Source organism: Lissotriton helveticus, chromosome 1_2 (assembly GCF_964261635.1).
Source record: "Lissotriton helveticus chromosome 1_2, aLisHel1.1, whole genome shotgun sequence".
In the NCBI taxonomy this organism is placed as follows: Eukaryota; Metazoa; Chordata; class Amphibia; order Caudata; family Salamandridae; genus Lissotriton; species Lissotriton helveticus.
In genome coordinates, this window is record NC_136058.1 from 291,964,882 (window position 1) to 291,990,226 (window position 25,345).

Genomic DNA, 25,345 nt, shown 5'->3' on the forward strand with positions numbered 1-25,345 from the left:
GTCGAGTGACTGCCACATCTGGTGCCCCAGCCCCAAAGACTTGCATCAGATTCTAAGACTAGTTCTAGGGGTAGATTTACTAATTTGTCAGCCAACGCAAGCCAGCAAGCAAAGTTGCTGTGCTGCATGGCATGAACGGGAGACAGCAGAAATGAACCATATCAACTAAGATAGTGCATTTATGCGGTCTTCTAGCACTGGCACAGTTGAGGCGGCCGAGTACCAACGCAGGCACCCTTCTACCTGCAGGTGCCGAGGTTATAGGCAGGATTGTTTTTGTGCAAGAAGGGGCACCTTACTTTACAAAAACAATCTTTAGATGCATATTCCTCTTATGTGTGTTGTAAAATTCAGCATGTATAGAAAGATGATGTAACAAGGAGTAATAAAGATCTCTCTCCTCATCACACCAGCTTCAGTGAGGCGTAGCTCTTTGTCAAGTTCACAGGTTTACAAGCTTTTCTAAATCTGGGAATGTGCTGAAAATCCACAGTTCGATGTATGGTGATGTTGCAAGAAACTGAGGGGCATATTATCAAGGACCGGTGTTAAAATTATCGCCGTTTTATTGGCAGGAAACGGACGATAAAACGGCGCTAATGTGCTTGATAATACGCCCTTGTTAATTCCCATAGAAGCCCATGTTACCATCAGAACATGGGCTTCTATGGGAATTAACAAGGGTGTATTATCAAGCCCATTATCGCCGTTTTATCGACAGTTTCCTGCCAATAAAATGGTGGTAATTTTAACACCGGTCCTTGATAATATGCCCCCAGGTTACTGGTTGACTGGGATATGATCCCTTGTCAAGCAGCAAACACAATCCTTGTCCGGGTGAGGCCCAAGCCAACCCCAAATTAACCTGTGCTCAACCATTTAGAAGCTTGGCACAAAGCAGTCAGGCCTAACTTAGAGGCAATGTGTAAAGTATCTGTGCAACACCTTAAACAGTTAAATGGTGTAAACACCACACAAAAAATATCCCACACAAAGTTAGAAAAATAGAGTAAACTTTAATCAATAAAACAAGACCAAAACCGCAAAAATTAAATCAATAGAACCAGAGTCATGAATTTTTGAAGAATCTAGTGAAAATAGCACAAGAAAATACGAAGTGCTAACTCGGATATCTGGTAGTGCTTGGCCGAGTCAAGGTCACACTTTCAGGCAGACCGCGATGGAGAACAGGTCAAATAGTCACCAATTTAGGCCCATTGAAGTTTACCTTCTCAAGTCTGTGCCAAGAGTCCCGTTCACATTGAAGAGGGCCGCGAAGAGCAAGGACTGTGTCACAGTAGGCTGTCACCATAGAGTGAAGAGTCGTCCGGTGTCGCGGGAGCTTTGAGCTGGCAGGCCTCACAAGTGGTCAATGCTCGAACAGTCGGGATGACAGAGCTTTTGCTGGATTACGGTGTGAGCAACGAGGTCTCAATGAGAACAGGCCCGGTCATGAAGAGCCCAAATGATTGATTTCAGCTCATTGAACCACACTAGGACCGGAGAGGAACCACTTTGGGGGCAGGAACTCACTGTAGCTAGCCAAAGGTCCAAAAGTGTAATGAAGAGTTGGTGTCTGAGGCCCAGCATTTATATACATTTGTGCCTTTGAAGAGGGAGAAGCTTCTAGAGACTTGCCTTTGAAGTGCACAGATGCCTTGCCTTCCTGGCCTTGGCTCCAGACTAACTAAAAGGTGTATGCAGTCCTTCATGTGAAAACAGGACACAGCATATTCAAGTGTGTGGCAACAGGACACAGCATATTCAGGTGTAAGTGGGGCTGGGACCAGCTCCTCCCTCTCTTCCTGCCAGGGACCCATCCAGTCACACATAAGCTCCCCATTGTATGTGGCTTTCTAGAAGGAATAGACAGAGCCCAACTATCACCTACACCAAGTAATGTGACCCAGAAACAGGCTGCAGGGACCAGATGACTAAGGCAAAAAAAAAAAAAATGGCAACATACAAAAAGTGGCATTTTTAGAATTGTAATTTAAAATCTGACTTCACCATAAGTTAGGATTTTAAATTAGGATTCCAGACACCAAACTTGAACTGGTTCCCTTTTCCCATTTGGAAATTACACAAATAAAAGGTAATTCCAATGTTATCCTATGGGAGAAATAGGCCTTCCAGTAGTGAAAAACAAATTTAAGATTTTTGCGCAACAGGACATGTTAAACTTTTTAAATACATTGTACCCTGTCCAGGGCTTACCCTCGGGTGACATCTCTAATTAAAAGCAAGCTTTGGGCCTGGGAAAAGGTTTACTTTGCCAGGTCAAAATGGCAGATTAAAACAGCACACACAGGCTGCAATGGCAGGCACGAGATATGTTTAAAGGGGTACTTAAGTGGGTGGTACAACCAATGCTGTAGGCCCACTAGTAGCATTTCATTTACAGGTCAGGGCACAGGGGGCCCGATTCTCAGAACTAACTTAAGACAAAATCCTAAACTTACTACCATTTTGGTATTCACAGAAGGCACTTACTCATTTTGGTATTCACAGAAGACACTTACTCATTTCGGTATACACAGAAGTTAGGACTCCTAACTTTAGGACTCCTAACTTTAGGACTCCTAATTGCATTCTGTGAATACCGAAAGTCTTAGAATTAGGATTTTTCTCATTTTGGTAGTAGTAAAGTTGAGAAAAATCCCAATTTTAAGACTTTCATTATTCACAGAAGGCATTTAGGAGTCCTAAAGTTAGGAGTCCTAACTTCTGTGAATACCGAAATGAGTAAGTGCCTTCTGTGAATACCAAAATGAGTAAGTGCCTTCTGTGAATACCAAAATGGTAAATTTAGGATTTTGTCTTAAGTTAGTTCTGTGAATCGGGCCCAGGGAGTGCCACCCTACTCTGGACTTACAAGTAAATAAATATGGCAATTGGGTGTAAGCCAATTCTACCATGTTTTAAAGAGAGCGCACAAGCACTTTAGCACTGGTCAGCTGTGGCAAAGGGCACAGAGTGCTAAGGCCAAAAAACCCAAATTCAGCAAACCTGCGGGGAGAAGGCAAAAAAGTTTAGCGATAACCCTGCAGGAAGGGCCACCCATGGAACGCCTCCTACCGCAAAGTAACACGTTACTTTTTGGGAAAAATCCCATGAAAATCAGATTTGATTTGTGTGGCCTTGTATATAACATAACATTTTGTGTCGTGGTTGTGCCAGAAAAAAGTGGCACATCCACAACGCAAATGTGTAGTAAATCTGCCCCTTAGGAAGATGGCTTGAACATTCCAGGAGGCTATGTGATGTCGCCACCAACAAATTTACTCTCTTTATTCCTGATCTAAAGGAATGAGCTGTGAGTATTTCACACTCTTCTGCAGATGCATCATCTTCAGATGCTTTAATAAAGGGGTCTCGGGAAAACCACTTGAACTGAGGAAGCGAGCAGGCCCACTATAGCGATAGACTGAATTGCCGCCTAACAACTACTGATTCTCCGGATACCTTCTTGTGGGGGAGAAATACAACAATTTATATACAAACATACAGATGCACCTCTATATTTTGCAACAATACCATATCAAGTTATCAAATCACAGATTATGAGATAGCCTGGAGAAAGAGAAGTGTCCCTCGAAACAGGTGTTCGCTGTATTTTGTACAAACTGTTTCTACCGATGATCTACTGCAAAGAAATAAAGACAAACACTTTGGGCCCAATTCACAGAACTAACTTAAGACAAAATCCTAAACTTACTACTTTTGGTATTCACAGAAGTTAGGATTTTGTCTTAAGACAGACTTAAGACAGACTTAAGTAGGATTCTGTCTTAAGTCTGTCTTAAGACAAAATCCTAACTTCTGTGAATACCAAAAGTAGTAAGTTTAGGATTTTGTCTTAAGTTAGTTCTGTGAATCAGGCCCATAGTGAGAAAATCATCTCATGGACTGAATTTGAATCTGTGCATCGTTATGATTAATTATATGAAAAGACATCCTACAGGACTTCAAGGCCCACCTGCCTTGCCAACCGTTGAAGAGAAATCAGCCAGAACCAGTGTCAACCTTAAATTCCTCGATTGCCTCTTAGCTTTGATTCTGGTAACTACAGCATCTCCTTCTCTGAATCCACCAGAGTCCCTGCCTCAATTTTCTATGGGACGTACCTGCAAATGGCTAGGTGTAGTGTTGACTTATTCCAAGGCTCGTGCTGGTACTTTTACTACTATTTTGTCACTTTTTGGGCAGTGGGAACTTCAGAAGTGTCGTTTGTGAACACCAAAACTTACTGTTTTGTCGGTCTGTGTTTGTAGTAAATTGTCCCTTCCTGAGCTCCTCCTAACGTTTCCCAAAATTTCTCCGATTTTGTAGTAATTATTCTTCATTTGCTGGACACTCTCACTTGTAAGCCTATGTTTTAGTAGAAGTGTGGGAGAGACGAGTGCACACATCTTCGTACAGAAAAGATGGGGGAAGTCAAGGCCCTTGCGCACAGGTTAGTGAATGGTATTTAGTATGAGAAATGTATTGCTTCATACAGTACAAAATGCAGTTTGTGAACAGGCCCCAGCTTAGTTGTATTAATGCTGAAACAGAGTGCCTATATACCAGCCATTATAAAAGCCAGCAAGAACAGTGCAACATTGCATTGTACCACATGAGCTCTCACACAAACATAAGTAAATCTACCCCATACAGTGAGCTTTTCAACCATTAGCTTTCATTGAACAGCATTTTTGTGACTTTGTCAATCACATTTTGACTCAATCCAGTGCCCTATCCATCTCTCACCCAATGCTAATGGCTTTTAGGGTGATTCTTTTCACCTCCAATTGAGTGCTTGCTTTAAACAGGCTCTCTCCCAAGTTTTGTTACCTGCCCCGCCCCTCCTACACACGGCTTCTTAGAAGTGACACCTAGATCAGATGTAAAAATGTTTTATAGATGAATGCAGCAAGCCTTCTGTATAGTCTAGCTTCACCAATACCATCCTCTTGTTTCTGTCAACAGGTAGGTGGGCAAAGGCACCTTCATTACAAATTTTCCTTAGAAATAACAGAAAACCAGACTGTATTGAAAGCAAGAGCGTCCAATAGTCTGCCTTTCCTTTTTATGTCTGCCTTAATAAGCTTAAGAACATTAAACTCAGACCCAACTGGGTTTCCTAGAACTTGTGCAATATGTCTTCATTCACTATACCTGGCTCATTTGGCAGACTCACATTTGTCACACTATTCCCTCAAAATGCTATTTATTACTTTTTATCTGTTAACATGATGACACAGGCCCACAGCAAACTAACCAATATTTTAGCAGTACCCATCTTATTAGGCCCAGCATAAACTATGCACTGGAGGGTGAGTAGGGGGGCTTGGGGAGGGGGGAACCAGGTTTACAATGTCAAGCAGCTACACCTGGAAGAATGCCTTAGCGTCCTTTCTTAGAAGATTACATTATTATGTGGGGGGGTTGCACACCTAGGGAAGAGGGGTGGCGCAGCTGCCAGGACGGGGGACTCCGTAACCCGGGTGCTCACGGTTCGATCCCCGGCGCCAGACCAGCCCAGCACCATGTGACTCTGGGCAATAGCTTGCCTACTCTTCCCGACTGCCCTCAGTGCCTTGACACCCTCGGGTAATTGTTCGCGCTTTACAAATACTGGACATTTACATGGTGCAGTTTTCAGGACCAGGTTTGAGTTCAATGTGCAAAGCCATTAACAAGTAACCAGATCTCCAGTGTCTTCATCTGTGATGTCTAGATGAAGTATAATGAGGTGTAACCGGATGGGCCATGAGGAAAACAAGGTCACACTTCCTCTTCGTTCATCCATCGTTGGTGGTGGCGATCCTCTTTTGTCAGAACTTTGCATTCTTCCCTGAAAATAACCAACATGCTGACCTAGAACAAGGTAAACAACAAGTCCTCAGAATGTTTTCCTTCTAAAGAATGCCTTAGGACTTGAGAGAGGAAAAGAAACAGAATGGCACACATCAGAAACTATGTTGTGGTACAAACAGCCCCTATTCCACATCACCCTGCTAATAATAAATCATACCACTTGAAAATCAAAAACAAATTAAACTCTTTATTTCTAGCACAGCATGATCAAGTCATTTCCAGATTACAGGGTCTTGTCAGTGTGGGGCTGTGCCTCCTATCAAGCCATCCCCATCCTAGCAGCCAGATACCCCAGTGCCTGCCCAGTGGGGCCAGATCAGCTGCTTGGATTGAGATTTTTGGAATGTTTGTGGACAGCTTCGACAAATGCCCCCACGTGCTCTGGGTCCATGTCAGGGTACAGCCCGTGACCAAGGTTTGCAATGTAGCGCCGTGTGCCGAAGCCCTCGATCATCTGCTTCACAATCTCTCCAATCTTCTCCTGCAATGGAAATATTACAGAGAGTGAGAGGCATGGCTAAAAGAAACACACAACGAACCGCTCAGGACAGTAGAGACAGATCACTGCTATTCTAGCTGACAAAAGGATGTTTGGGGTTCAGAGAGCCTATCACGAAGCACCACTGTGTTATGATGAATGACCCCTCTGTATAGTGCAGTATTCACCAATTACTTGGACTCTTGGGTGATGTTGGCAGGTGTCGCTTGCGGCAGTTTTCTGCAAGGGCTGCGGAGAGATTATGCTCCACATTTACTAAAACACTGCACTGGGTTTGCGTCACAAACAGGACTTAAACCTGACACAGAGAGCTGGGGTGGGATTTTACTATCCAACACACAAGGGAATGCATCTAGTATGATTGATAAGTGAAATGAAGGATAGGGAGGCAGGCTGCAGGAGGACTTGGGAGGAGCGGTTCTAGAACTTGGACCTGCCAAGCCCAAGGAAGACACCCTTAACCTGTCCACCCTTCACCTGAATTGGATGCCCTGGAAAGAGGGGCTTGTAGGAGCCTGTGGGAAACAGGAATCATGGCCAGTCAAAATCAGTGTTAAGGGTGAGGAAGGTCTTACGGTCATCTAACCCAGAAGTGGCGGTCTAGGCCCAGATTTAATCAAATGTTGCCGTGGGGTTGCGTCACTTTTTTCGCACAGTCCCAAACAAAAAACTAATTTAAGATTTACCGTCAGGCAAATCCTGATTTGGCTTTGCGTCTGTTAAGCCGTACATCTTTATTCCTCCTCGCTTTTTTCTCTTTAGATGAAGTATAGCAAAATAGCCTCAGAGGATAGTTTTTGTGAAGGAAGGTATGCTGACCACAATGCAGGCACCCATGCGATATGACACAAGGGTGCCTGGGTTGACGCTAGGCAGCCACAAGTTTGCAAGCACTAGGAGAGAGCACAAATACACCATATCTTTGAAAATATGGCACAGTTCTGTTCTCAAAAAATCTTGCAACGCAACAACTTCACTTGTTGTGCTGCATTGCATGAAATGTTAGTAAATATGCTCCCTAGTTTCAGGATCAGGGTTCCGTGTGCTGATACTATTGTCTTTTCTGATAGGGCCTGCTGCGGTCCACCCAGTGCCCCCATCGGGCCCTCCAGATAGCAGCAAACCAACAGTCTGCAGTCCCCGGGGTCTCTGGCTTTCAGTTCAGGTGCTGCAGAGCGCGGCCAGGGAGAATAAAAAGATGTCAGCAGGTAAGAACAGCAGGATCAAAAAGCTGAGCGACATACTCGGTCGCCATCTTGGCCACGCCTACTACTACGCAACAACAAACATTCTCGGTCTACTTCACCTCGAGTGTCTTGCTCTAATGTTAGTCTAGTTGCGTTACCACATCAAACCCAGACCAAATGGCTTTGCAATGCTTGTTTAAAAAGCAGTCGTAATTGAGCTCAGTCTCCTGCTTTTCACACAGTTATCGGGCTCGGACAGTGGCATTGTGACTCACATGCCAACTGTAACAATATATTTCTGTACAACTGCTATGTCATTTTCCTATAGATGAGCAATGACACAACGAGATTGTAAAAAGAACATTACACACAGTTTTTTATAGCATTGTTAAAAACTTCCATGTTAAAATTAATTGAGCTCACCTTAGGTGCGTAGAGTGCACATGGATCCATGTTGCCTTGTAGCGTCGCACGATTCCCAGTGCGCTCCCTGAAATACAAACGCAAGTTCTTGGGTGTGGTAGAAGGGGCAGAGAACTGTCCTCCTATGGTCTATGGCCTTGTCTGACAAAGACGGTGAGACCCTAGGTTGCTCGCACACCACTGGAAAAATAGATATTTACAGGTACAAAGTGTAAATATTCGCACTGCTGTTACCTTCAGAACAGAGAAAAACTAAAAACGTGATGGGTGGAATGCTTGAATCAATTTTAGCCACCGGTATGGTAATTCTACTGTGCCACAGTCCAGTCCATCCTTTTATTTGTGCCCACAACACTACCTCAGACGGGACGCTCTCATATGCCAATCAGCCTTCCACCTGTGCCAATAACAGTCCGGCTCAAAATGCCAAGCCATATACCCTCTAAACAGGAACTCAGTCAACCTCAGAACAGTTTTAACCTATTTTGGCCTCATAAGAGTTTCAGAGACCTATTCAATTCCAGCCCAGTCCAGTTACCTACCAAATGCTCCCCAGAACCCATTTCTATCCTGGGGCATCCATTATGTGAGAGGTATGGTGCAGTGACCAGAGCGGCTGACTCCAGACCGCAGGGCTCACGGTTGGATCCCTGGTGCCGGCAGCAGCAGCTCAGCACCATGGGACTCTGGGCAATAGCTCACTTAATCTCCACGACGGCCCTCAGTGCCTTGAGACCCTTAGGGGTGAGTAGTTTGCGCTTTACAAATACCAGCTTATTATTATTATTCCAGGCTACGAGGCAGAGGGGATGAAGCAGAATCAACATCTTAAAGACTTAGACCCCTAAAGAGCTCACAGAAGGCCACTACAACAGATCACTGCCTCTCCGGGAGTGCCAACCCAGAGGTCAGCTGGCTCGGGTTATCAAAGGCCCGTGCTCCCACCCACCCAATGGCCTCTCCCACTGAGAGAGCTCTTCTCCAGGATCTGCAGCAGCCCTGGAAATGTTAAGTGTCTGTCTTTCCAACAGTACATTTGAATCTCTAATTCTGTCTCTCTTGTACTGACTTCCCTCAGCGTCTCACCTGGTTTTAATATAACCGGCCACTGTCTCCAATCAAAATACGACATCCCTATCCAACACCCGCCTCATTCTGCTTCTGGCCGATACTCCAGGCTGGCCATCACTAAGGGGCATATTACCAACAAGTAGCGATAATTATCGCTAAATAGGCTTAGCAACAATTTTTTTATCGCTGCCTATCGCTGGATATGTTAGCGGAGAAAACATGCTATTAGCAACGTTTTTCTCCATTGTGCTAAAATATCCAGCGATAGCGGCGAAATGCGTGAATATCGCTGAGAATACAGCGATATTCACGCATTAGCGACTAAATGCTCTCAGCCATGTTATCCACCTCCCATTGGATAACATGGCTAAGAACTGGTCTGAGCAGGCGTTGGTTTTTGGCGATAGCGGGAATATTTCCATCGCTACGCCAGCCTTGCTAATAGGTGATAGCGACGTTAGCGACTGCTTTCAGTCGCTAACAGGTTGGGTACATCCACTTTGCATGTCATTAGCGATAAATATCGCTAACATGCAAAGCGGGCCCCAAACCGCTCGCTATCGCCTTAAAGCTGTCGCTAACATCAGTTAGCGACAGCTTGCTAATAGAGCGATAAAATTATCGCCGCTTAGCGGCCGAAAACGGCCGCTAAACCGTCGATAATTGCCTATCGCCACCCTTGGTAATATGCCCCTAAATTCTCTGGTGCACTTCACCAGGACAGACCTAGTAATGCCTCTCTCTGCACAATCAGAGTGTCTGTCTTAGAGCAGCAGAAGCATAGGAACACAATTAATCTGTCCCATGACAAGTTGCTTAGAGACGGGCAGGGTTGATCTTACTCTTTCATACCTTATACCTAAATCAAATCAATAGGAGTAAAAGTCCTGTTAGAGCATGTGTAATCACACTACCCATTCCTTTTTAAGTAACACATACTGATAAAGGTTTACTTCTTCTCAAAGAAACCCATTTTATCAACCTTATAATAATGAAACACTGGCATGAGGATTCACACATAGGCCCCCCTGTGGTCTGCTTCCTGAACCCACTCTCAATCCCAGCACGAAGCACTGAGCTGAACACAGACCAGCGACAACAACTCGCTGCCAACCTCCACGACTAACAGATGCACAAAAATACGCTGACAGCTTGAAGCCGGCTGTGCTGTCCAGAAACATTACAATCACAGAGTCTTTCCTGTAACTTTAATCAGGGAACCAGCATGCAGCAGTGTGGGTGGAGCCGAGCGCCCGGCAGGAAGGGCATCGCATGTGCTCACGATGCCATAAGGCTTCATTTGCCTGCCTAAATATACACCTATTGCCTCAGCTTGGCTGTTAACAGTATTTCCATTGTATATTCTTGATATACTGAAATATAGGAAGCCGACAAGACACAAACATGTTATGCTATTTTGTACCAGATCTTTGTTATCAAGGAAGCAGTTCCTCCGCCTCTGTTCTGGAAGCACAATATAAGATCTTGCAGAGAGGCTAAGGGTTTTTACTTAAAAAGCGACTTGGAAAGTATGGGGCAGATTTACTAAGCCTTTGTGTCGCCCTTGCATCATGCAAGGTGACGCAAACGCTTATTGTGACTTTACAAAGCCCTTCACGGCCTGATTTGCTTGGCTTTGTAAAAAAAATGTGATAGTGCAGCTGCTTTTGCTGTTCCATGGGAGGAGCATGGGTGTTCCCATGCATCCATCCATGGATTTTGGAGTATTCCCAGATTTGTAAAAGCTAGGAAATCTGGGAATGAGTCGAAATGCTACGCCTTCCCCAGTACAGCACATATTTCTACGTGTGCTGTATTCTGCAGTACATACAGAAAGAGGAAAACGCATCTAAGGAAGGTGTCCCTTCCTGCAGAAAACCAATCCTCAAAGGCATTTTCCTCTTTCGCTAAGCTGCAAGGGTGCCTGCATTAGTTCTAGGCTGCTCAGAGTGCTAGCACCACGAGACAGCAGAAATCTTCGTAAACATGGAGTGATTCTGCTCTCTCCCTTCCACGCAACGCAGTAACTTTGCTTACTGCCCTGCACTACGTGAAAGATTTATAAATTTGCCCCTATTTAATTAAATTTATAAATTTGCCCCTATTTAAGATTTATAAATTTGGTTGCATCTTACATTATGTGAGCTTTAAATCTTACGAGATACGATTGTGCACGGTCTATTATTCTTGACTGGTGCTTTTGTATTCTTTAATACATTTTTTCAACTGTTGGTCTGTTTTATAGGGGTGTATTTTTTTTATGGTGTATTAACTGAAGTAAATATTGGTTAATTGATATTGGAAAAAAGGGAATTGGGGCTCTGATGTGTAGACTCTGTATACTAAAGAGGATTTCTGACTAAGGAAGGGCCAAGTTTTCAGTATGTCCTTTGTGCTTCTAGTTGACCTAGACCAGAAGTTCTTAACCCGGGATTCACAAAATATATGCAGATAAAAACCACAAAATTTTAAAATTAAATCTCTCAGTAAGTGTGAAGCGATTTGTAATTGGAGGCTAAACGTCAAGTTGGTATTTTTAGTTTCATTTATGGGAAAAGAAAAATCAGAACACTAATTCTAGAACATAAAAGTAACATACACACCAAAACCCTTATATAAGCAGTAGCTGCTCAATATCTTGACAAAAAACACAACATCTGTCAATTGAAATTCCTGGTCCTGGAGGTAGTGGACAAAAAAAAGAAGGTGTTGGCAATAACAACAGACTATTACAGAGAGAGAACCATTGGATCCGCTTCCTGGACACGATGCAACCGAACGGATTGAATGATCGGATGGAATTCTTCTGTTATCTATGAACTGTCTTTATGCTTTTCTAACAGCCTGTTTCACATTTGCAAGTCTCACCAGCCTTTTCATGTTTATGGATGTCATAATTTTCATATTTTTTTTTTATTTACATTAATTTGCGACATTGTATGCTTGTGTACACTTGTTTCACTTCTATAGTCTGCACTTTGTACACTCGAGCGCTCCATTAGAATGTTTGTGTAACGTTTTTTTCTTACACAGTCTGCACTTTGTACACTTGAGCGCTCTATTAGAATGTTTGTTTAATGTCTTTTTCATACACAGTTTTGGGTTCTTGCACAACTATTCTGTTCCACTCCAAGATGGCACCCGTTGAAGTTAGCCCTTTCCCGCTGACGTACCAGCACGTCCTGGTCACATGACCGTCGTGTGCATTATACAATGTGCACTTCTCCTACACACCCACCACTACCTGACTCAGAGGACCGGCTTTGAACCGTATTAAACTGCACGTTTCACGCTGCTGTAAGTACCGCTTAGCAAGTTTTTTCTTCCTCCTGTTTGTTTACCGGTTTGTTTGTTGTCCTCGCAGGGGGACCACAGATATTCATGAGCTATTAGCCACGACCCCGTAAGATTTTGAGATTTACAAACATGTTTTATGTGCATGTTGAGACTCACTGTCTCTCTTTTATGCTTCACTGTTTAGCTGATACCACTGAATATTGATCCTTTTTGTTGATCACAACATGCTAATATCAGATCACCATACGCTAATACTAGATTTTATTGTGATTCCGTTCACAATTGTTCTGTTCACCAGATCACACAGGAACACTTCACTACAACACGTCGCTCGCATTTTTTTCACTTGGTCAAGCTTCTCTCTTAGAATCCAATAATCGTTTATTTTTATTCCAAGTATGTGGGTTAAGGTCCTTTGTCACTATCATGACATCAATTGACACCCATTCAGGGAGTGTTCTTCTGGTAAGCGGTTTGGGTTCGTTTTACCCACAGATGTTTCCCCCTGACGAAGGGCACATCGCTGCCCAAAATGCATCGGGATTGATGTATAAAAACGCTTACATTCAAATGGATTTGTTTAGCAACCACAGATGGTATTGAAAATGTTCAAACTTATTTGATTGATGTAAATAAACGTCAACCTACAACTGACTTCACTGAAGATCACTTCCGTTCCAAATTTTCACCCACGAGTTGGGGCTGACAGCAGTGCACAGGGGGACATCCCTTAATCGGGAAATGCAACTTTGTTTGTTCTATATATTTCACACTTTGAGGATTGGAAAGTGAATCCCCAGTAGCACGCTACAATGGTACAACCTACATTGAACACTCCGGTAGTGGGTGTCACATCCTTTTTAGAAGTGCAACTACAGCAAAGAGTAGTAAGGTCGACCCTTGGCCTCAATTGAAGAACTAGTATGCGCTGAAAAAAGGAAAGCATGGCTTGGGAGCAAAAGAGACAAAGTGATATGGTTAAGTCTAGCATATCCCCTTGTCTTTTAGAAATAAAACAACATTTTGAAAATCTATATATATTTCAAATAACATTTTTGTTGTTGTACTTTTTGGGTCATGAATTAAATAAAATAATTCTGTATTTGTTTCTGTATTATTGGTTTGTGGTTCAAATCATAGAAAGTGCTTATAGACCAGGGTTCCTGACTTCCCTTAGAGTTCCAATGGGGGTTCACACAAGTCAAAATGTTAACAACCACCACCCAAGGCTGTCAACAGCTACCAAGTTTTGAGGTCGAGAATAGCATCTGTGCATGAAGTGCTTGCACGTGTTAGCACGTTAAAGCTACACATTTTGGTTTTGCTGGTACCAGTTTGTATCGGGCAAGGTCCTCACAGACACTGTTCAGCGATTTGTAACATTACATCTTATGGAATGGAATTGGATTTGTAAAGCGCGAGGCTACCCGTGGGCGTCCCAGCGCGGAGTGTGTGGAGCTGGCTAAGGGGCAGGGGTAACCTAGGGGAAGAGGCTGGTTTTTAGGAATTTACGGAATTTAAGTAGGCTGGCTTCTTTGCGAATGTTAAGGGGGAGAGAGTTCCAGAGCCTTGCGGCGTTGTAGGGAAAGAGGCGTCCACCTGTTCGTGCCTTCTTAATTCTGTGAGTGTTTGCTAGGAAGAGGTGATCGGATCTTAGCTCTCTGTTGGCTTTGTAGGGAGTAATCAGGATTCTTAGAATGGGGGGGCCTTTGCCCTGGAGGATTTTGTGCGTTATACATAGGGTCTTAAATGTGATTCTCTCCCGGACTGGGAGCCAGTGGAGGGAGCTCAAGGCAGGTTTGGCTGAGAACCGCTTTTTTTTCCCTGTGAGCAATCTGGCTGCCGAGTTCTGGACGAGTTGGAGTTTGTTTATGACAGACTCCCGGGCGCCTAAATACAGGGTGTTACTGTAATTTAGTCTAGATAGGATGAGACCCTGAATGAGGGGTTTTCTAGCATGGGGTGGTAATAGGGGGAGGATTTTCTGTGCAGTGGGAAGCAGGCCGAAGCAGACACCAGCGGTTTTCCTGGCTTGGGTTAGGAAGGTGAGGTCCTGGTCCTGGCCAGACACGAAAACGTTTTATTTCTTTTTTTGGAAGGGGGGCTGGCCGCATGCATGTCGGCCACATGGAGTTGGGAGTGAATGTAGCTTTGTTTACCAGCACCAGAAGCTCAGTTTTATCTCCGTTGAGTTTGAGGAGGGAGTTGTTCATCCAACTGAAGATTTCTGAGAGGCAGGACCGTATATTTTCAGGGGAATGATCTGACTGGTTTAGTGAGACGACCAGTTGAGTGTCGTCTGCGTACGTGATTAATTTGATACCGAAAGGGGCGACGATATTCTCCAATGGGGACATGTATGCATTAAAAAGTGTAGGGCTCAGGGACGAGCCCTGCGGCAGCCCGCATTGGAGAGGGATTGCTCTGGAGAGGACGTTGCCCTCGGAGACCTGATAGGTTCTGTTTTCTATGAATGATTTGAGCCATGCTAGAGCTGACCATGTGACTCCCAGGCTGCTGAGACGGTGAATGAGGATACGGTGATCAACCGTATCGAAGGCTGCGCTTAAGTTCAGGAGGATCACAGCTGCTGAGCCTCCTGAGTACAGGATCTTCCTTGCCTCTTCTACAACTGCCACCAGGGCTGTGTCCATGCCCTGGCCGGGGCAAAAGCCTGTCTGGGAGCATCGTAGAAGCTCTCCGGCCTCCAGGAAGGCAGAGAGTTGTTGGTTGACAACTTTTTCCGCAACCTTGCTGATTCCTGGTAGTAAAGAGATGGGCTGGTAGTTGGCCATCTCCAGGGGGTCAGATGAGTTGTTTTTTAGCAGAGCTCTTACTGTGGCTCTTTCCAATTCGGCGGGACAGTGCCATGAGCAAGTGAGGCATTAATTAGGTTAGTGACAGAGGAGGCAATAGTGGGTGTCACTAGCTTCAGGATATTGAGGGGTGCGGGGTCTGGAGGGGACCACTCTATATTGACTCTAGGATTGGGGGAAGCATTTCCACTGTGAGAGGGGAGAATGAATCTAGGTGGGGCGTGTCATTTGAGGGGACTGGAGAAATTAGTTCTGGTAGCTGATCGGTGGTTGTGAGGGTTTTTAGGATATTTTGAATTTTAGTTAAGAAGAATTCTGCAAGTTAGTTACATCTACGGCCTGAGATGTCGGGGGCGGGTCTGGGATTTTGAGAAGTTCTTTAATAATGCGGAATGTTTCCCTAGATGAGTTGGCGGAGGCTTGAATTTTGTCTTTGAAGAAGGCTGCCTGGGTAGTTTTAAGGGAGGCTTTATAGGACCTGATGGCTGCTCTATATTCTGTTTTTTTGTTAGTGGCCTAGCCTTTCCTCCAGGAACGCTTTAACTTTTTGCATTGTTTTTTCAGGTCGCGGAGTTCTGGGGTGAACCAAGGGGATTTGAAGGGTCCGCTTTTTTTTGGTAGGGTTTTTCTGGGCAAAACTAGGGCGAGTGAGTTTTCTATCCAGGTTGTGAATTTTTTGTCTGCTACCAGGGGATCTGTCTCGTGAGTGGGGGCAGTAAGCTCTAGTTCGCTTCTCCATTCATCCAGGGCGAGTTTGGACCAAGGTCATTCTGGATTGCGTGTAACCGGTGCCTGGGGGGGGGGGGGGGGGGGGGGTCTCAATGGTGGTTTGCCATGTGAATGGAACTAGAAAGTGGTCTGCCCATGGGATGGGTAAGGGCTCCCTGATTTCTAGTGCAGTGATGTTTGAGAAGATCGGTGGCTTGAGGGCTCTTAAGGTGGAGATCGTAAGAGATTAGGTCGAGTGTTAATTCGCCTACAGCTTTGTCTGAGGGGTCGTCGAAGTGAAGGTTTAGATCACCCAGCAGAGTGAAGTTGGAGGAAGTGCTGGCTCGAGAAATGATGGTCTCTGACAGGGAACTATAGAAGTGCCCCAGTGCTCCCGGGGGGCGGTACAGGAGGAAACCAGAGAATGTTTTTGTGGGGGAAAGTTGAATAATAAAGTGAGCGTTCTCACAGTCTAGGATGGGGCTGTCCAGCAAGTAGCTGATCGCAATCCCCCCACCCTTGCCGCTTGATCTGTCCAGGCGCTGAATTAGGTATCCCGGGGGAAGGGCCTGGACAATATCAGGGTCGGAGTTAGGGGACAACCAGGTTTCTGTTAGAAACAACAAATCTAATTTTATGTCATGAAGGAGTAAGGCGATTTCCAGGGAGTGTCTGGGCAGGGATCTGCAGTTCAGCAGGGTCATGCTGATTAGGGTTTCGGTGTGAGGTGGGGTATTCTTTGGAGGGAGAGAATACCGGCAGTGAGCACAGGGACTTTGTGGTTCCTCTGGGGAAAGTGAGTGGAGGCATGAAGGGTTTGTAGCCAGTCTCCATTGTAGTAATGCATTCCGTGTGTAGGTAATAGGGACTGATGGAGGGGAGGGTCAGATGTTCCTGGCCCTGGGCCTGGTCTGGCGCGGACGGGCTTGCCTTTGGTGCACCCTCGGCGCGTCCGCTGCGCGTCGCGGTGGCCATGGGGTTTTAAGCTCTAGCGCTGGAGACTGGACTTCTACCCTCAGTGCACACGAGCACTTCCGGTCTGCGTAGCCTTCCTTCCACTTAACCGGAACACTCCGTGGTGGATCGAGGAAGAGCAGCCCAGTGCCCGTGTGGTTGCAGCAAGAGGTGAGTAAGTTTAAAAACAATTCGAGTGAATGCGGCGATTTTAAGAGTAAAGGGTGTTTCCTTAGAGGTTCCTTTGTAGCGATAATGGTACCCTGAGAGTATGGGTGGGTGGAGGCAGTTCATCAGAATGGCAGAGTAAGCAATAAAGTTCAAAGAGCCTTATGCCCGGTGCTCCTACCTCGCACTAATTCCCAGTTACTGTCCTTTCGCGCATATGCTTCATACATAAGGTAAAGCAGCTACATGTAGGGGGGGTGAGGGTCCCACTTCTCTTATATAAGAATGACTGGTGGAAGGGTGTCAAAAATCAAGAAATGGCAAAAGTGTGCAAGGAAAGGTCACACACTCGTGCAATGCAGCCACAGCCCATAGGCCGTAGCACCCAAGGAAGCATATGAACACACCACAAGCCCAGTCTCACCAAAATATGAGAGAGCATATCAGTGCTTAATCTGTAAGAGAATTAGAGCAGGGCACAAAGTTTTGCTCTGAAAAGCATGCTCACCCCTATTGAAAGTCAGTCTGTACAATAAAAAGGCTGTCTCGTCTCAATTTCACCTCATGCCTCTTTAAGCCACCACCAGTCACTCCCTGCTCCTTTATCTCACTGTTACAGGTTACTGCTTTCGTGATTTTGTCACATTTTTTCTGTCTCTCTTCCTCGTTCCAACCCCCTTGTGGGTTTTTCCCTTCTCTGACTCTAAGTCAAAGTCTGATGAGGAAGAATAAAAGCCAGTCCCCGAAAAGGCGGTGTTGTGGTACCCACCTGCAACCACCGGCTTAGATTAAGCACTGGACCATATCCTGAAAACAAAGAGGTGGTAGAGATGGAACAGGTCCCAAGCCGTAGTGCAAGGGCAAACCACGAAACACTCAGCGCAAGGCTACAGACAAGAGTGCGTTTGAGGGTGGTGCTTGTACAATATATGTACAGTGCACTAGCATGTAAAAGCTTGTACTGTATGTTGTACGTGACGGAAACATGTTTTGCCGCGGCCTCCATAGGTTCCATCTTTGCTAAGGCGTGCTGGACTATTGCTGACTGTGCTGTAGGAGCGGCTTCGGCCAACTATGATTTAAGAGGACTGCTGCTGGCTGTGCTGAAGCTTGGACTGTTGCTGGCTGTGCTGTCAGAGAAGCATGGACTGCTGGTGACTGCTGTAAGAGAGGCATGGACGGCTGCTAATTGCTACTACTGTAAGATAAGTATGGACTGCTGGTAACTGTGCTGTAAGAGAAGCATAGACTGCTGCGGACTGCTACTGCAGTAAGAGAAGCATGGACTACTGGAGACTGTGCTGTAAGAGGAGCATAGAATGCAGCATAATGTGCTGTAAGAGAAGCAAGGACTGCTGCGATCTGCTATAAGAGAAGCATTGACTGCGGCTGACTGTGGCAAGGGAAGCATGGACTGCCGCTGACTGCTGTAAGAGAAGCATGGACTGCCACTGACTGTGCTATAAGAGAAGCAAGGACTGCTGCTGACTGTGTGGCAAGAGAAGCATGGACTGCCGCGGACTGCTATAAGAGAAGCATGGACTGGTGCTGACTGCAGTAAGATAAGCATGGACTGGCGCTGACCGTGCTGTAAGAGAAGCATGGACTGCTGCTGACTGCTAAAAGAGAAGCATCGACTGCTGCTGACAGCTGTTAGAGAAGCATGGACTGCCGCTGACTGCTACTGCTGTAAGATAAGCATGGCCTGCTGCGGTCTGCTATAAGAGAAGCATGGACTGCTGCGGTCTGCTATAAGAGAAGCATGGACTGCTGCTGACTGCTCTAAGAGAAGCATGGACTGCTGCTGACTCTGCTGTAAGGGAAGCATGGACTGCCGATGACTGCTGTAAGAGAAGCATGGACTGCCTCTGACTGTGCTGTAAGAGAAGCATGGACTGCCGCTGACTGCGGTAAGAGCAGCATGGACTGCCGCTGACTGCTGTAAGAGCAGCATGGACTGCCGCTGACTGTTGTAAGAGCTGCATGGACTCCTGCTGAATGAGTAGCATTGGTTGCTTCTCACTGTGCTGTAAGAGGAGCATGGACTGCTGCTGACTGTGAAGGGGAGAGGTGCATAATGCGTGCATTTGGGTTTGTTCATTATTTTACCAGTCTATATTTTTGAAGATTGGACTCTCAGGTCCTCCAGTTTGCAGCCTATCTCACTGCTCTTGCAGGGCTCTGTAGCTGCTCAGCTGTGCATCAGATTGCACCAACCTCTAACTGCCTCAATTTGCTGTCCCTCATTAAGAGACTGAATCAGTGATGGTCTCTCAATACTGGATGAAGCAATAGTGGGTGTTGATGGTGCAGTGTCTTTGCCTATGAACTTTCAAATTATTTCCAGGCAGCCAGCCACAAGATGGCTTCTTACAGGAGGTTGGTCAGGTTCATCTTAAATGCTTTCACTCCTTTTTAACCGTAGGCCGCGGGTACCTTCTGCTTCTTTTACAGCGGATGTTGGTCAAAGCAGAAATGGCGATTCCCAGGGCTCTGCTCTTCAAGCCCTTTGAACACCTATCTTACACTGTTGGCTTCTCCTTTTGTATAGATGAGGAACCCTACAATCAAATGAATTCAGTGAGGGATTTAGAAGTCATGGCTGCAGGGTCCCCACGCTGCACGGTGGGGAGCTGGGACAGAATAAGAAACATGTGTAAGGAAATGAACACCAAGAGATGGAGGGGGCAGCTGGAGGAGCCAGTGAGGGACGTGCAAAGTTTGTTCTTGCGGATCAAAAAAGTCCAGTTACGGGGGAGGAGCTACGCTAGCAATCAAGATGGCCGCGTAAGCTCCCGGCTCCGCCGACCTCCGCCAGCAACTCGTATATCCTGCCATCAATCCTGAACTCGCACCAGATTCCCGTGTTCAAGAAGTATTTCTGCTTCTAAAGGTGCAATCCCGAGATTTTTATCTCATCGGATGATGAAGATACGCAGTGTTTCCATTCTCGGCCTAACACCGTGTGGGAGCCGGGGCCTCGATTTCTAGACTATCCGGGTTGGAGTTGATCAACATCGGCTGCTGGACCTGAACTGAGCCCGGTCTCCCGAAGTGTGCCGTAAACTGTTTGTTTTGGATGGCGACACTGTGAACGGTCTACACCGAGGAAATAGCAGCGTACCGCACCGGTTGCCGTGGTCGGGGGTCCGGCGCCCGGAGACCATGCTACCTTCCCGGGGTGGACGGGCTGGGGCCCTCGCTAACAGCGAAGGTGTCTATCTTGCAAGACGGAGAGCGCCCACTGTTGTCATCGGATTCGCGTGGCCTGTTACCCCGGAGTAGCCGGCCTCCGGGGTTCGAGGCCTGCTCTATCGCTTTGTGAGAGGGGATGGGGCGGACGGAAGGCGCGCCATCGCTGCAGGCCGTCATGGCCGCCATTGGGGCGCTCCATTCGCAATCCACCGCTGTACTCCTGACACTGATTGTGAAAGTGGACGGTATCTTGGGACCGGATAACGACTCTTCGCTAAGTTCTCATCTAGCTGTGGTACCGGCGGTGCAATGTACGCCTGAGATCGAGGTCCCCGTGCGGAACCCGGATATAATGTGCTTTGTCGGCTCCCAATTAACAGCCAGCGAGCCCGTGATTATCGCCAGCGTTCCCTGCTCGATCCTGCTGCCGCCTAATACAGATATTGACAGTCTTCTGAGCTGTAACAAGTTCCTCAGTGACTATTGGAGAGACTCGCTATTTTTGGACACTTTCCCTCGCTCGATTTGTGGACATCGTGGAATTTTGTCCTGTTATCGATCCTGCAACACTGACATGACCTTTAACAAACGTTCTGCTTTTTCCATTGAGATGGTGGTTCGAGTGAAGAAGACTCTCACGAAAGACCGTACTGGCCAGGGCTGAACTTGAATGCTTGGATTTGATAAACTAGCTTGATTTAATGCTGGGATTGTAACCTATAATGTGATGGGAGTTGGGTGGTGCTTTGCTACGCTCCCCCGATTGGTCTGTATATTTAGCTGTATATTGGTTTGACTATATCTCGGGGGGAGGGTCGCTTCTGGCGGGGGGTACGGGAGACCGGGGGTGTATTTGCTTTCTCCTCCTCCGCTTTATCTTCTTTCCTTCTTTTAGGGCAAGTTCTTGGGCGACAGGCACGTTGCTAGTGGGGTTAGGCTGTAGCCATTGCAGGGGTGCAGGGTGGGGGGTAGAGTTTTTTAATTTTTTTATTTTGCCTTTGTTTTGTTCTATGGCTCCTTTTTTTTCTTTCCTTTTTCCTTTCACGAGAGGTGGGCTGTTTATCCTTCACTGATTCTTTATTTGTCTGACGGTCTACACTAGCTTTAATTATCCTGTACCTCTGAGGACTGGGGCTTGCGGATGGGATTGTTCTAGGTCGTCTAATATGCTGTTTATTCCTCCTTACAATACGCGTAATCGAGATGACGTCACATGTTCCTTTCGCATTTATTATTTGCATGAATATTTCCCCCGCCTGTACCTGTTCTGTATTTTATAGTATGACACCTGATATTTGTACTGCCTCCTCTTGCTTCATTAATAAAACTTTAAAAAACAAAACAAAAACAAAGTCCAGTTACTTAAAACACAAAAACATTTGATTGCAACTTCCGGCCTTTTCCACAACAGGCTGCTCTGCCAAATTATGGCCAGCCTGACATTTAAAGGATCAAAACTGGCCATAATTGGATCCAGACTAACAGATCACCAGACTTTATATCTGAGGGGTAAGAATCAGGTGAGGAAAACTGCCGCTACACACTAATATTTTAGTTGCCACGACCGCTGTCGGATCATGACTGAAGATCGCTCACATGGGCCCATAATGCAACTTATGACCCAAACCCATCTTCTAGTTCAGATATTGGTACTTCACCATCCAAAAAGACTCAGTTGATTCTGCCACCTAGATGCTCGTTGGTAATAACAAAAGGAGAGCTCGGGGGAGGAGATGGTGGGGGCTGGACTTCTCTGCCATGGCCTCTCCCTCCCACTTGACCCCAACGTGCTTTCATTTAGAGAAAAATGTAAGGATGTTCTATTCTCTGTCACATAACTGTTTTTCTTTAATTTGTTTACAACGTTTGGCCACAGTAGGAAACTGAATGGTGGCACAGGGACGAATAAAAGCTATACCAAGTGTTAACATCGACTAGAGCGGAAGCCATGATTAAACTTCTAGTGTACAGCCATCCTACCTCGTCACCTAAAGATCACCTTACCTAGCCTCCTTCGGACAGATAGTCCAGTCCAGCCCCACCACTTCATAGCCTGACTGCGAGAGATCTTCCAGGGCGTAGTGTGCATCCTTGGCAAAGACAATCTGTAACGAAAAGGAAATACGTAAACATGTGAGCACCCCCAAGGATACCCAAGACAGATGGTACACTATTAGAGCTACAATATTACTCTGGTCTGTCTAGAATATTTTAAATAAGCAATGACCTGGGCTCAAGTCCGGTTGACAGCATACTCGTGTCAGAAAATTCATTACCATTCAGTGACCAATCATATAAAATGTGAATAGGGGGTTTGAACTAACCAATGCCCCTCCCCCACCCCCATAGTACAGTGGTGAGTAATGACTAAGAATCCTGCAACAGGAGAGAGAACAACACCCTGCAGCGCCTTCCACAAGGGCCAAGAAGTGACTGTGGTGTGGGAAGCTTACAAAGTGGTCATACAGGGAGTGGTCCTGTCCTATGTAGCTGGACAACATAGGGAACGAGGAGCCTCTATGGCGCGTTTGGAGGCTGAAATCCTTGAGCCGGAAGGCATAGTCCGCACTGACGACTCGGCAGCAGCACGTCAGAAACTTCACATAAAAACCAAGGAGTTTTCTGAATTGCCATCAGAGGCCGCTAAGGCACACTACCGTGCTACATGCAGTAAGATCTGCGATGTGGGTGACAAAGCCGGAAAACTGCTAGCCTGGCTAGATCGCAGGGACGGTGCCCAGCGGGTTGTGGTGGAGTTGGAGACTGACTTCTCTCCGCTTCTCACCATGCCCCAGGACATAGCAGATGCGTTCGGCCACCACCATCAGGCACTTTATTCGTCCCACACGACATACTCTGAGGAAGACACTGCATTTCTCTTTTTTGTGATATCTCGCTGCCACTTCTCACTGAGGAAGAACGCTCAGACTTGGATCGTGAGATCGCAGTGGAGGAGGTCGAGAAGGCCATCCACGACCTACGGGGAGGGAAGGCGTCGGGTCCCAATCGTATTCCCATTGAGATGTTCAAGATTGATGCGAGCAAGAGCGTGCCGTACTTGGCAGCCATGTTTCGCGAAATAAGGACAGGAGTATCCTGCCAGAGGATCAGCGGTTGGCAAATATAGTCTTCATCCCCAAGGTAGGAAAACCCACTAACAAATGCTCATCATATAGACCCATCTCCTTGCTTAACTCGGAGACGAATATTCTGGCGAAGGTCCTGGCCACTAAAAATCAAATCAAAAAATACTTTATTCGGTAGTTCATTTGATAAGAACACCATAAAAGTTCATGAAATACAGTTTACAAAGTTAATTATATAATAAAATCACAATTTTGAGATACTTAAAGCAATTTAAAAAAGAATTGGTTTAAAAAAACAACTCAGTTAAAAAACAGCAAAATGTGACATACAATTTATCATTCGTCTGAGAACCTGAGGATTTGTACGCCTTCTTAATGTCGCTCATGGTCAAGACAGTTCATAGGTTGCGACGATGTTGAATACAAAATTTGAGAAAACGTACAATTGCTTTGTCGTATTTTTCATTTTCTAAATATTGGAGTGCCAAGAATGCAGGGCGGCATTGACGAAGCCCCCAAAATTTTAGAATGGGGAATAACCAACGTCTACGGGGTTCTACAAAGAATTTGCAAAATAAAATAGTGTGTATGGTTGATTGTGTAGATACCAAATCACACGGACAGCATGACCGTGTTGACGCCCAGTCATTTTGGATTGGGAAGGAGACTAACAAATGAAACATGTCAAGCCTTAAACGAGTTAACAGCATTTTTTCGTATTGGGTTAGACTAAAAGACAAATAGGGTTCCGATGCAAAGACAGTCTGCACTAGTATGGCTTGTTGTACAGATTGTTTGTGGATCTCTGTTACTAAACGTAGCTGTCTCAGATGTGCGAGACATTCCTTTTTTAGGTCCACCTTAGAAATTTCATTTATCCTAGAAGGATAGTCAAAGTATTTTTTATAGCCCAAGTCGACTAGTGTTGCTTTGACAAAGGCTAACCATTTGATTTTTTTACATTGGTCAAGGCTCAGAGTGTCTTCAATAATGGATCTCGTGAGATGGCATTGATCAGTGACCCATATTCTACGCCACAACATTACTGGATGTAGTTTTATAATGTCTGTTATATAGTCTAATCCCAGTTCTGTATGACATGCATATGTGGAGGTACTCCTTGGGACTGCGAGTAGGTATCTTAAAAAGGAATTTTCAATCTTTTGAGTAACATCCACGTTTACAAAACCCCATAGTCCCACCCCATATATTGCCGTAGATATGCATTTTGCATTGTATATTTTTATCATTTCTTGTATTGGACGTTGGCCCAGCCTTTGTGAGAATGCTTTTAGTGAGACAATTTCCCTCAGAAAGGTAAGTTTCCTGGCATTGACCGCTGGGTTCCACTTGAACTTCTCATCTATTACTACTCCCAGGTATGGGTAGGTTGTTGTTCTATCTAGTGGTTCACCTTTTACAAACAACCTTCGATGTTTCCCGATCCCCTTCCCGGCCTGCATGGTATAAGTTTTCTTAACATTTAGTTTTAGGTTCAGAGTGGCCATAAAAGCACAATATCTGTCTAATGCACACTGGAGCTCATTTGGGGTTCTTGCTAAAATAACGGCATCGTCGGCATATAGCAATGCAGGTATTTGCCGACGAGCTATTGTAGGTAGATCTTTACTACCTCGAAGCATCGCTGCCTCCAAGCCGTTAGTATAGACAGTGAATAGAAAGGGGGCCAGCACACAACCCTGTCTGACCCCCCTTTCTACCCTGAAACTTCCAGTAAGTTCCCCTTTGACCCCAAATCTTACCCTACCTGTGGTTCCTGTATACATTTCACGGAGGAAATCAACAATCGCTGGGTCAACACCCATTTTCAGCACTATGTTCCATAATGCTGAATGTGCGACACAATCAAACGCCGCTGATAAGTCGACGTAGACCATGTAAAGTGTGGACCCCTTAGCCTCCATGTATTTACCCGCAAGGAGGGAGAGATTAAGTGCTTGGTCCACTGTTCCTAGGCCTTCACGAAAGCCATATTGTATGTCTGATATTACTCCTTGGTCGGTTGCCCACTCCTGGAGTCGATTGAGAAGGATCCGCCCTGCCATCTTCCCAAGCGAG

The 25,345-nt window shown here is 45.7% G+C and overlaps 1 protein-coding gene across 2 annotated transcripts in view; it reads right to left on the reverse strand.

Moving 5' to 3' along the window:
* Positions 1 to 6,029: 6,029 nt before the first annotated feature.
* The window catches only part of UROD (uroporphyrinogen decarboxylase), a 183,810-nt gene continuing 164,494 nt past the window's right edge, over positions 6,030 to 25,345 (reverse strand). For both annotated transcript variants that reach the window (XM_078671761.1, XM_078671760.1), the window contains exons 8-10: positions 22,185 to 22,285; positions 7,972 to 8,038; positions 6,030 to 6,343 (exon numbers count right to left, since the gene is read on the reverse strand). In XM_078671761.1, the coding sequence (XP_078527887.1) occupies positions 6,179 to 6,343; positions 7,972 to 8,038; positions 22,185 to 22,285 (333 nt within the window). In that variant the 3' untranslated portion in view covers positions 6,030 to 6,178. The remainder of the gene's footprint in view (positions 6,344 to 7,971; positions 8,039 to 22,184; positions 22,286 to 25,345) is intronic.